The 13,036-nt window shown below is 51.4% G+C and overlaps 1 protein-coding gene across 1 annotated transcript in view; it reads right to left on the bottom strand.

The window, feature by feature from the left end:
• Nucleotides 1-2,145: 2,145 nt before the first annotated feature.
• Ap3b2 (adaptor related protein complex 3 subunit beta 2) overlaps nucleotides 2,146-13,036 on the bottom strand; it is a 35,222-nt gene continuing 24,331 nt past the window's right edge. Inside the window, 12 exon segments of the mRNA XM_042056063.1 lie at nucleotides 2,146-2,296; nucleotides 2,391-2,529; nucleotides 4,371-4,468; nucleotides 4,707-4,791; nucleotides 5,174-5,402; nucleotides 5,546-5,652; nucleotides 5,882-5,942; nucleotides 6,076-6,259; nucleotides 6,642-6,759; nucleotides 7,135-7,243; nucleotides 7,691-7,809; nucleotides 8,960-9,146. Coding sequence (XP_041911997.1) covers nucleotides 2,146-2,296; nucleotides 2,391-2,529; nucleotides 4,371-4,468; nucleotides 4,707-4,791; nucleotides 5,174-5,402; nucleotides 5,546-5,652; nucleotides 5,882-5,942; nucleotides 6,076-6,259; nucleotides 6,642-6,759; nucleotides 7,135-7,243; nucleotides 7,691-7,809; nucleotides 8,960-9,146 — 1,587 coding nt within the window.

Here is a 13,036-nt window from a genome sequence, read left to right on the forward strand (position 1 = left end):
TCCACCTCAGACAAAGCAGTGATAAAAACAGAAATCCTGGGGGCAGAATTCAGAGTCTCCAGGCTCTCCTGAAATCAGCAGCTCCAGCTGCTGTCTGGTGCCACAGTGCCTGGCAAATCCCCAGAGCCAGATGTAGGCCGTCCCCTGGTACTGCTTTTGTTCTCTTTCCCTAATGGGGCCACACCTATTTCCCCTGGCATACTTCTGAACAGATGGGCACTTAAGTGGCATGGCCCCGGCATACACAACAAGGATCTGGAGCTTCGGTCACAGAGGACCAGAAGCTTTGCCTCAACATCTCAAGCTGTCCGTGCCTGAAGGCTGTTCTCCACAACCAGGACAATCACAGCGTTCTGTGAGGAAAGTATCCCAAGAGAGTAAATACCAAGCACGAGAACAGTGCACACTCTAGTTCCACTGGGGACAGAGCGGTGGTCATAAGCCCCATCAGAATAATAAAGTTCTGAGAAGGTCTTTAAGACTTCATTTAAGCCCGCACTCCCTCCTAAAGTTATCCGACCCTATTTCTTCCTGGTTGAATACACACCTCACCAGGAAAGGTATCAGGGAGGGCCAATGGGCTTATCACAGGTGTGGAGGCTCTAATCCTCACTATTCTAGGCCACGGTACATACTTAGGACCGAGTGCTCAGAATCTGGACTTTTTTAATGTTAAAGACTGCTTCATGCATTGCATTTACATTTTTTCTACATTTATTTTAAGTATGTGCCACAGCACAGGTGTGGAAATCAGAAGATGATGTAAAGGAACTGTTTCCCCCTTCCACCAGGTGTCTCAGGGTCGTTAGGCTTGGAAGCACCTTTGTCTGCTCAGCTAATAAGATGGGGCCTTGGAATCTATTTGTGAACAGGGTTCCCAAGAGACTGAAGAAAGGTTTCTTGAGAAGCATGGCCGTATATCTTCTGTTTCTCCTCCACTAAGATGGCCAATCAGGTCATCTCACAAGCTGGGAGGGGATCAAAGCTCTAGACCTTCTATCTGGATATAACTGATGTATTTTGAACTGCTACATATTTGGAGAATTCCCTATATGATGAGTCCCTTCTTCCCAAAGGGTTTATGAGGGAAACCAAGGCAAACTGCCAGGCACTAATGGGAACCTGCTTCTGCTCAGATGTAGACAAGGGCTGCAGGGAGAGGGCTGGGAAGCTGGCTCCACAGTGAAAGTGTTTGCCAGGCAAGTGGAAGGACCTCAAGCCCCACGTGAATATGTGTGTAGAAGCCTACCTGTAATTCTAGCCTATGAAGGTGGGGACAGGATTCCCAGAACAAGCTGGTTGGGGACACTAAGCATATCAGCAAACTGGGTGTGACTGAGAGACCTGCTTCAATGAGTAAGTTGGAAGAATGAGCAAGAGTGATAACTGACATCAACTTCAGACCGTGACATACACATGCATGTATACATACACACTTTTTCATACATATTATTTGTACAGACACCACAGTGTGCCCACAAACATGCAATACAATTACCCACACACGTGCACGCGTAAAGAAAAAGAGGTCAAGAAAAGAAATTTGACAGATAATACAGTTCAGACTCGCTTTGTATTTGTTATGTAGCCAAAGACAATCTTGAACATCTGGTCCTCCTGCCTCCACTTTGCACATGCTGGGATTCCAGGCCAGCAACACCACACCCAGCTGAAACTGAGGAATCCTTCCAGCTCTGCCTGGCATGCTCTCCTAGATGCCTCTCGCTCAGAGATTCCGACACACTCTGCCTAGAGGTGGTCAGCTCAGTTACCAACCAGAGTCTCCCCTAGAGCCACGAACAGATTTCCCTACAAGATCATGAGGATCCAACAGAGTTCCTTCCCCAAACCCTTAGAAGGAAAGGTGAGCCACAACCCAGGGAGAAGATATTTTATTGAGATTTTTGCTATATAATACATACAGAAAGCCGAGGGAAGGGATTGCTGGAGGAGCAGCTACTATCTTCCTCTGCAAAGTCACTAAGGAACCCATGGGAAACAGGTGGGAGGGAGACAGTGCCCCCACACTAGGTGGGTAATAGGATAGAGGGAGGAGCGAGGGAGGTAGGAGAGTAGGGAGAGAGGTGTGAGCAAACGACACAGGGAGGGACAGGTGACGATCAATAAGGTCACAATGCTGCAGAGTCACTGGGTCAGAGCCTGAATCACATCTTTCACCAGCATGGTGCCGATCACCATCTTCTCACTGTTGACAGTCAGCTGGGCAGGTCCAGCTGGCCGGGCGTGCAGAGTCAGCAGGACCAAGCTCCCACTAGTCAGTGTCCTCCCTGCAAACCTGAGGTGGGAGCAGAGGAGGGGGTGCCCTGGGGCTTGGGGTGCTCCTTCAAGCCAGGCCCCAGCAGAGCCCACCTCTGCCCCTCCACTCATACCTGTACTCATCAGATATCCCACAAGGAACACGGCCCAGGTTGGCCGTGGCGGTCACTTTCTGCACCACCACGTGGTCACTCCGACAGGTGTCTGGCAGTGTGAGCTTCTCCGTGATCTCATTCATGCCTGTCAGCTTTCCTGGGGGCAGAGGTCATGATGAGGGCAGAGGCTGTGGTGGACACAGGCTAGCACCTGCACTAGCTGACGAAATATTCTCGGGTCCTCACCCTCACCAGGCTTCCGTTTGGCCTTTCTCCTGCCTGTGAAGCTTCCCCGCTCTCTCCGTTCAGGAAACTGACACACTCACCTCGTTTCTCTCACACCCTCCACCACCCTGTCACTCTCCATCGCGCTGGTCATGCCCACATCTACCCGTTTCTGAGAACTTTCCGGAAGGGGGAGCGTTCCTCATGGTGGTGCCCTGCTCTCTCCCTATTCATGGCCAAGGTCCTCCACAGAGGATTCTAAGATCTCCCTCAATCCACTGCAACTGTGCTATCCCTCTTTAGTAGCCTGCTCTCCCTGAGCTCAGCATGGGTGCTGGCATGCCAGATCTGGAAGTCTGTGGCCATTGCAGCCTGCAGGCACCTCCTAGCACCTTCCTGCCTCGTCAGCTCTCTTTGCTCCCTCCCCTTTCTCCGGGAGAAGGCAGGGATTCCTAAGATTCTGCACAACCCCTCACCCTCATGCTGCCACTGCCCCCCTCTTTCAGGGTGATGTCACCCACACTCACAGCTTCCATTCCCACCTCTGTGCTTGTGACTACAGTCTGCAGGTGTTTGCTAAGCACGGATCTATATATTCGATCACATCATAACACCTCCCCACATGCTCTTCAAGATGGCCTGGCCCCAAAACCAGCCAGGCCGTTCTTTTGCCTACCTTGTTCTTTCTTCCATAGCAGGGGTCTGACAAATCTTTAGGCTATAAGCCAAATGCAGTTGACTACCCAAATGGCTTGTGGTTCTGTAGTTGTATTGCCTTTTTTTTTTTAAAGCATTGAGCATTTCTTGAAACTTGAAAGTTAAATAAAAAAGTTTCCCAAGTATCTAAATAAAATGTTCTTAGGAACATAGCCACACCCATTCATCTAAGTGACCGTTTCATGTGACAGCAGCAGAGCTACGTAATTACAAGACAGACTGCATGGCTCTCAAAACCTGATCCATCACAGTAAACTCTCACCACCTGCTCAGGGTGGAAGGGCAGTGCTCATCTCCTTATCAAGCCAGGGATTCTAGAGTCAGACTATGGGCCGCCGCCTCTCCATCCCAAAGCTACTGTCTGTAGCTTGCCTCTTCCCAATCTCTCTCCTATCCCATCCAGCCCTCTCATGCCTTCTGCCATGGCTCTGATCCTGCCTCGACATCTCTCATCGGGTCTATCACAATGACCTTATCACTAGCCATAGTATTTGCCCTTCACCCCAGGAAATTGAGGCCAGAGCTGTGTGAAGCCCTCATCTCCTCCCCTGATGTAGGGCTACCTTTTCCCACAGCTGGCTTTCTCCACTCTCAGCCGTGAGTGTTACCAGGCTGTTCTTTCTGAAGAGGATGGAGCCTTTCTCCTGCTTCCCTGACTTGCCACTGTGAGAAAATGAAAGCCCCCCCCCTTCCCGCAGTAACTTCTGGGAGCCCTTCTCACTCTGGAATCCTAGACCAAGAGCCTTTAGCATAGCATTAAGGGCTCCTCAGAACTAGGACAAACAATACCAACTCCAGTTTTGTTCTTAGTGCTCCCCTCTAATAGGATTCCCGTGTCCTAAACAGAACTATTCCCAACACTTCCCACCATACCTCTGCATGCACTGTATCCCCAACCCGAATGCGGGCCCGGGCTGTGTGCAAACTTTCCCAAGCCTCACACATGCCTCAGTCTTGATGAAGACTTTTGAGAGAGGCAGAAGCTAAAGGGCCCTCTCTGTCTAAAGGGCAGAGGCTCCTCCCACATCTGCACAATCCACAACAGGGAGCACTCACCCTGCTCCTTCTTGAACTCATTCTCACTCATGAACACGGGAGCCATCAGCTCCCCAACAGGCGGCTGAATGGAGACATAGAACTGTCGGGTTTGGGTGCTGGGAAAAGCAAAAGGAGACAGGAGCAGAAATGAAGCCAGCAACCACTTCCCTCATTCCCATTACCTTGAGGCAGAGCATAGCGGCAGAAGACTGAGATGAGATCTCAGGGCTGGGAATGGCAGCCAGGCCCACAGAACTTAGTGTAGCCCACCAACCACCCTCTCCAGCTCTGGCTCTCTCAGACCCTGCCTCTCTCCATCCCATTCTCTCACTACCACATGAGTTGGGGACATACCACAGCTGGAAGTTGGCTGCCTGGGTTGAGTCACAGAAGTTAATGCCCATCACAGCAGTGGTGGATTCTCCAGGTGCCAGGGACTCTGGGTGATGTTAGGAAAGCAATGAGGGGGCAGGAAAGGCCATGACTGTCCTAGAACCCAGTACGGCTTCAGTCTCTCTTCTCTATCAGAGCAGACCAGCCCTCTGGATTCCCGGATTTCTGTGCCTCCAGAGACTGTTCTTGGCTTCCCCTTGAAGCCTAAGTACCTTTCCCTCACCCACTCTCAAAGCTGCTTAGTCACCTCAGGCCCTAATATGAACTTGCTTATTTCTTTTTCATCTTGTCTACCATGGTGTAAGTCATACTCAATTCCACCTCTGTTTCCCCATAGCAGGGCACCTGGCTTGACCCTAAAATAGTATCAGCAAGTACAGAAAGACTGAATCTGCTAGGGTCCTCTACCCTCCCAAGGCCCTCTGTACCAATTTCAGGGAACTCTTGGATGCTGATGCCAGCCGGCAGCTTGGGAGTGCCCACATGCAGCCCCTTGATGGGAGTCTCAGAGTTGTTGGAGAAGTAGATGTGTATGGACACCATGTGGGGGTCCCCAGAGAAAGGCTGGCGACTGAAGGCATAGTCCACAGCCAGCCCCTCTCCGGCTACCCGGTGCAGCAGCTCCTGCCTCCCAATGCTGGACACTGGACTCAGCAGCTGGAGGGGGAGAGGAGGGGAGTGCAGAAATAAGGCAAGGATAGCCAGTCCCAACCAGGGTATCCCAGCCATCACTCCCACCTCCTAGCACACAGGCCCAGACCACAGGATGCAACATAAAGCTAAGTCCTTCCCTAGCTCACCGAAGGCACCAGAGCAGAGTCTGTGAGTGTCAGGCCCTCCAGGTCAGCAGCCAGACTGGTAGATACAACCATGGGAGAAGACACAGGTTGGACACTAGGAGGGGTAACTGGGAGGGGAGGGGGAGAAAGAAAGCTGGTTAATGAGGAAGAGGAAATTAGGGTTGTCTTGGGTTGAAAGGAGTCCAGGGCTCAAGGAGCAAAATTCAGCACCGTGGACAGCGAGAGACACAGTAGTCTAGAAACCAGAATGACCCAGGACAGACACCCCAGACTCCCGGACGCCTCCTAAGTCACACCGGGCTTCCTTCACCCATGCCTTCTACCATTCAAACTCACAGTCCTCTAGGTCAAGCAGGGAGATCTCCTTGGCTACAGGGGCACTCTTGCTGCTGGGAGGCTGAAAGAGAAAAAGGGGTGGAGCTATGAGGAAGAGGAGCACCCTAGCCTTCTCTGGTGTGGTGGGAGACATCACAGTGTGTTCTGAATGGTGGGAAGACTTCTGGCCCATGGGGCAGGAAGCACGCTCTTACTGTTTTCTTCCTCCAGGAGGCCGGTTCAGCCTGCTCCTCCTCCGACTCTGACGTCTCCTCGGACTCCGAGGAGCTGCTGCTGGACTCGCTGCCCTCCTCCTCTGATGAGCCCTCCCTGTGCCCCTCTGGCACCTTCTTCTTCTTCTTTGTCTTCTTCTTCTCACCTTCTTCTTCACTCTGTTCACTAAAGGGGAGCAGAAATGGTGAGGCTAAGGTTCAGCCTGGACCCCCTCCTTGTCTCCCAGAACGGGGGACTTTTCATGACTTCTCTTGAAAAGCGGAGGAGAGTGGGAACCTTGGGCCAGCCAAGCCTGTATATACTTCTTGTACGTGGCCCCATGAAAGCTTTAACCTAGCTGGTGCCATCTTGGACTCCAAACCCCCGGTTACATCTCTGCCACTCCCAGGAGGTCTTTAAGACCTCCCAGACCTTGGCAGTCGGGCAGAGCCACCAGCCACGGAGCAGTGGGTGTGAAGGCCCCCTAGCATCTCGTGGGAAGCTCAGGGCTGCCTTGAGACCCAGATGTTTCTTTTCCAGACTAGCTCCCCAAGCCTCCTCTGCTTACCTCTCACTGCCCCCTCCTTTCTCTTCATCCTCCTCATCATTGTCCGAGTCACTGCTGGACTCCCCAGAGCCGCTCTCGCTGCTGCTCTTACTCTCAGGCTCACTCTCAGATTCCGGCTCTACGGAGGAAATGTGTCAGGTCTCTGCTGCAAACGGAGCCCCTGCCACCAACAGCGAAGGCCCTCCCCACTGTATGTAGAGGCCTTTCTGGGTCCACGGGAGTTGTTTGGGTTCCCAGCTCCAGGCTCAGAACTGAAACTTCAACTCCATCTGACCCATCCCAACCCTAGATGCCAACAGAAGCTTCAAAAACATGGAAGGACCCACATGTGTCCTTCTGAGAATGGACACGGGTTCGCACAGGCTGTGGGTAATAAGCAAGTGCACGACCATGGCCTACACACAGGCAGAGCATGCTCCACCGCACAGGCGTGCACATGGATAAGACATCACAGTCTGTCCTGAATGCTGGGAAGCTCTACCCCACTGCTCACCGCTGTCTGCAGACTCGGTGGGGCCAGACTCCCCCTCGGAGTCAGAGTAAAAAGGCTTTTCTTTCTCCTTCCTCTTCTCCCGATTTGAGCACTTGGTCCATTCAGGTACCTGAAGATGTCATGAGAAAGGGCCATTTTCTCAGGGTTGGAGGAGGGGGAAGGAAAGCTCATGCCCTTCATGCCCCACACAGCTCTTCTTGGTTCCCTACTCGGGCCTGACTCCAAGAGAGAAAATGGAGATGCACAGTCCATAGGGAGAGGAATAAATGGTTCACAGCCATGACTGCACCCAGCCAAGGAGAAAAGGCCTAGGCCACAGCACACAGGGAGAGAGGAGGAGGAGGATACACGGCACACAGAGGGGACCTCAGTGTATTCGCCCAACAGGCCCACGTGGGTCTCAATAAGGGAAAGATCTTCTTCCTGTATGTGGGGAGGGCATGGGAGGGCTGGGATGGCACTGCCAGGGCTCCCTGCTGCTGTCCCTTACCCAACACACACAAATGCGCGCACGTTCACACACACACGCATGCACACAGGTGCCAAAGCTACTGACCTCTACGTTGCGCACGGATGGGTCTGGGGCTTCCTTTGGCCAGTCTGGGAGCTCCTGGTAACCTGTAGCCTTTGCATTGAGTAGGTGGGACAGAGAGCCCAGCTGGAAATGGTCACGATCTGAAGACAGGTTTACAATGAGGCCAGTCGTGGCAGTGAACAGTGCTTGATATGGGGGTACGTGATTCCTGGGTGGGACTGGGTGCTGATTCTAGTGGGGATTCCCAACCTGGGCAAGGAAACGATGGCTCCACCCCCTGGTGACTCCTGTACCTAACTACACACAGGCCTACATGCTGGGAGAAAAAGCTTTCTAGTCAGTCCAGGACAGAGACTAAAGAGAATGTGGACAAGGCGCTAAGGGAGAAGACTCCAGGGTCAGAGATGCTGCTGGCCCGGCTGCTCAGGTATCAATGGGGAGGCCAAAGTGTGAATGTGGCTCCCCCTCCTGGGCACAGCCAGGCTTAGAGAAAAGTCTAACAAGGGAGGTCAAGGTGAAGAGGAGGCCAACCTGGCTAGCCGAGGGAGAGGAGACAGATCTGGTGGACCTCTGTGTTCATGGGGAGGGACAAGCAGTTAGGATGGAGTGTGAGAAAGTTAGGGTCACAGCAGACAGATGGTGTAGGACAGTAACACAAAGATATGAATGAGGATGGTTTCAGGGCTGTCCAGCATCCTGGGAGATTTCCATCACTCTCCTACATCAATCCCTGAGCTCCAGGGGAGGAAAAACAATGCAGAAGTACCAGGAAAACCAGGCTCTGCGCAGGAAGCATCTTTCCTGGCTAGGCCCTAGCTTGGGTTCCTAAGGCTAAAGAGCAGATGAAGCAACCCCTCCCCTCCCAGGTCACAGAGGCTGAGATCCAGGGCTTGGGTTGACCTCGAGTGATGGCACTCATGTTGGCAATGGCTTCCTCGGGATTGTTATAATATGACCCTCTCCTCTGCACGTTCTACCTGCCTTCCTGGGTCCTTGGCATTTAACACCCTAGTATAGAATCCCAAGCCCAAAGCCTGCTCAGAAGGGAGGTGAAAGAGGAGCCTAAGAAAGGGAGAGAAAGCAAAAGTCTCATGTGACAGAGAGAACAGACATTCAGGTGAGGCAGAAATGGTTAAGGCTGCAGTGGAACCTTTGGGGAGAAGAGCAGATCAGTTTTGCACATAGGAGCGTGGTGCCCAGCCTTAGGTGGCCTTGGGTGAAATCCTGGGTCCTGGGCCCAGCCACTTCCTGCCCTTTCTCCCAGGAGGTTACCCTGACTCCTGCTCCCACCTTTGAAGGATGACTCCAAGACAGGGGCTGGCTTAGGCGCCAGGAAGAGTTTCTTGGCATGGCGGCTGAGGGCACCACCCTGCTCAGAAGGAACGATGAGCTGCCGGGTGAAGCGGGCTCGATCTCGGATATCGTAGTTCTGGTCGTACTTGGCCAGACTCAGCACATACTGGGTCAGGAGCTTTGTCTGAGGAGAGAAGAGAGGGTGGCTCAGCAGTCAACAGAGGATGGGGACCCAGGAGACTTGGAGACAGCTTTGTTCAGTCAACACATCCAGGGAGAGAGTCTCTTTCTCTCTTATGTACATCACCCAGCTTTCCTCCTGACCTGCCTGGGTCTCAGCTCTACATTTCTGCTTTCTGGCCTGAATTATGATCTGCCTTGGACCAGCAAATGAGGTTGCTCTCTCCTCCCTCCTGGTCCCAGATTCTATTCTTCTCATTTCTAGTGCCTAGTGATCCAGGCCAGCCAGCCTCTTTCCTCTGGCACAACAGCGTTAGCGAAGGGCTAACTATGCTACATCTTGTGATTTTTAGGCTCCACCCCTCCTTCAAAGAATCAAGACAATAAGGAGCGAGGTAAACAGGGGTTCTTCCACAGGAACTATCAACACACAGAGTAAATCCTGAACAGCCTAGGGGGTCTCAGAGATCCCAGTCTGTCCCCTAGACGATTCTCAAAAGATCAAAATGGCTCTGCCTCTGAGGTTTGCGGAGGTCATGTGGAGTTCAGAGTCTGCAGCTGTATCTGAGGACCAGAGGTCTCAGATACCGTCCCAATCTTGGCCTAGTCTAAGCTGCCTTCATGTGATGGCAGTGGGGGCCGCCATCATTTATGAAGGACTTTCCGGAGCTAAGTACTGTGCCAGCTGTTCCCTGCTCTCCTGCCATCTCTACAATCCATCCAAGTGGTAGGTACGATTGCCTCACTTCAGAGAAGCAGAATCAGGAAATGGCTTCTTCAAGGTTGAGGAGCCCATAGCTGCTGTACCGGGGCCTGCATCAGAGGTCCCCTCCCTGTCACTGCTTATGCCTTTGACCCAGATCTCTCTGAGTCTCTCCCCTATCACCAAGATCACAGCTAACACTAGCATGTGTGCAGGTAGCAGGCAAGAGCAAGACAGAACCTAGGAGCGACTCTGGGACTCGGAAGACTTGTGATAACACAACACCACATCCTACCTTAGACAGGACTAGTTTGCTAACCCTGCTGGTCACTGAGCAGACATCTGAGACGGGAAGAGATTTCCAGGTGCTGGCCCAGAATCAGGGCTGCGGTTGTGGTACAACTGCCCCATATCACTTTAGGGACCCCGTGTCCCCACTCTTAACCTACATACACTGTGCCCTCCATGGACTCTGATGCCTCACACTCAGCTCAGCCCCTCTAGTACAGCACCTAGATTCTCCTAATACATGGATTTAGAAACTCGCACATGGGACGCCACCAACCATCTGACCAGCCCAAATTGGTAGACACCCTTAACAACATGCTATTAGGATACAGCGGCACATCCGTCCCCTCCCCTCTAGTTTAGGACAGCATCTTCCATAGGCTTCACCGGTGGCCAGTAACAGACCATCTCCTTCCCTTGTCTCGTTCTAGAAAGAACACTGAAGGGCTGGGTCCATCTGTCCACAAGCCTAATCCCATGTCAACAATCGAGACAAGAGGCTGGTCTGTACACTGCCGCATGGCGAGACTGTCCGTCTGTAATAACCCATGCACTGCAAAACTGTCTGTAATAACTTGGAGGTTAAGAGCATTGGTTGCTTTTCTAGAGGACCTGGGTTCAATTCCCAGCACCTACATGTTAGCTCACAACCATTTCTAAGTCAAGTTCCAAAGGATGTGATGCCCTCTTCTGACTTCCATGGACTCCTGCATGTATATGGGTGCGTACAAATATACACGCACACACACAGGCATAAACACATATTTTATGTGCCCGTAAGATACATACATACATACATACATACATACATACATACAGAAATATATATATATATATATCTTGAAAATTCCTATTGACCAAGGGGTCCAGCTGCCAGGGAAGAACACTCTGGGACACTTCAATAACCTGTGTCAACATTCATGCTAACCTGCATTCAAGCCGCTTCTGAGTGTTTGTACTTTGTGTAACCTCCTTGCCTTGGTGTGAGCAAGGCCTGAGACTTTGGAATGTGGCAAGGGTAATGGGAGTAGAGGCCTGTTTTGCTAGTACAAAGGCTCTAGGGAATTTGTCCCTTGTGGTTTAGAAAAATTAAGTGGCCACATTGGGAGGCTCGCATGGAAGAAATGGAAGACGGCCTCTAAAAACTGAGAATGAGTCTCTAGCCGGAAGTCAGGGCCCTGGATCCATAGCCACAGCAGTGCTGATACTATGTGAGCCGGGATGTGAACCTGACATTGTGTGAGCTGGGAAGTGAACCTGACAGTGTGAGAGCCGGGACGTGAACCTGTATTCAGCATAGCCTCCAGGTGGAAACCCAGCCTTGGCCTACACTTCTAGAACAGTCTTGCATCAGACCCAACTGAGTCATAGCAGGTTCTTGACCCATAAAAACTGAAAGAAAATATCGGTATTATCTTAAGCCACTAAGTTGATAGTAATTTATCATGAAGCTACTGAAATCTTACAGGATCAAAATATGACATCACCGTGCCCGCACCTAAGAGGACCATCTAGAAAACAGGGTGCATGAATGAATGAATGCACTTGTAGTTAGCAGTGATGACTACTCAGAGACCCAACACTTGCTTGAGTCCCTGGAGTAACACTACCCACGGTGACTCAAAGAATGTAGTAAAGAAGTCAACTGTGGCTCACGCCCGAGTGGCGGCTACACTGGGGAGGCAGAGGCGGGAGGATCTCTACGATTATGAGGCCAGTCTGTCTACAAAATGAGTGCCAGGTGACTGGTTACAACGAAGACCCAAAAAGAAGAAAGAGGAAAAAGGAGGAGGAGAAAGTGTCAACTGTCACCATGAAAGTGATAACTGCCACACGGACAGGCCCAAGGTTATAAAACACAGTTACCTCATGACCCTGGCTGAATTCTGAGCATGCCACACTCTCCACTACGTGAGCGCTGATTATGCCCCTTTGCTTGGTTTACTTCCTTTAGGTGCTGGGAGCTAACCCAGAGGAACCAGAGCTTTGTGCACACTATGCATTGAATGACACTCTCGGTCGCTGCTCATTTCTCCAAGAGCGCCCCCAGCCTGCTCCTTCCTCCTTCCAAACAAGACAGCACCCAGACAACTGCTTCCTCCCATGCTGCTCGTCTCTCAGGGCTGATTCCCCACAACACTGATACACAGACCCAGTACTTTCTGCCTCTACATGTAGCTACTGACCTCCCATCTGACTCTTTACCAGAGTCCTGGCACTTGGGGCCCAGCCTATCCAAACTTGAGTCCCTGGCCAAGCCAAACACTATGAATCAAAGCCATCAGTAAAGATGCCACGTGCCATATTTTGCTTCAAGGATCTGCAAGCATTTTCTGGAAAGGGTCAGAGAGTTTTAGGTTTTATAGACCATGCATACTGCTTCAAAGTAGTCAGCTCTACCACGGTAGCACAAGCACATCCATATGTAGTATGTAATGAATGTGCTCCAATTGAAATATTTGTAAAAAAATAAACCGCAGACCAGGGTCAGCCTGTGGGCAACAGTTTAAGAATGCCAACTTTGCTGAACTCCTCTCTTGTTTGCAATCTCCAGCTTTTTGAAAAGTTCTGGCACATTCTGCCTTATCCTTAGAATAAGCCACATCTCAGGGAATACTGGATAACCAAAGGCTCTAAGCACCCTAATATTCCAGTTTACTTGAACCACATCCTTGGCGATAGTACCTCTCATAATCTTTTACCTTTAGAAAGAGACTGTCTGCCAACACTGCCCAGGCTGGAACACAATCTTGACCTTAACTCTGGCACAGACAGGCCAGACATCACCAACCTTTGGGAAGGACGTCCACAACCCATGTCCCCTTGAATACATGTTCTCCCACCAACGACCATCACGGCCAGCCCCCCCACCCCAGCTCAATCAGCATAAGCATTTCAGAGCC

This window comes from Arvicola amphibius, chromosome 12, assembly GCF_903992535.2.
Source record: "Arvicola amphibius chromosome 12, mArvAmp1.2, whole genome shotgun sequence".
In the NCBI taxonomy this organism is placed as follows: Eukaryota; Metazoa; Chordata; class Mammalia; order Rodentia; family Cricetidae; genus Arvicola; species Arvicola amphibius.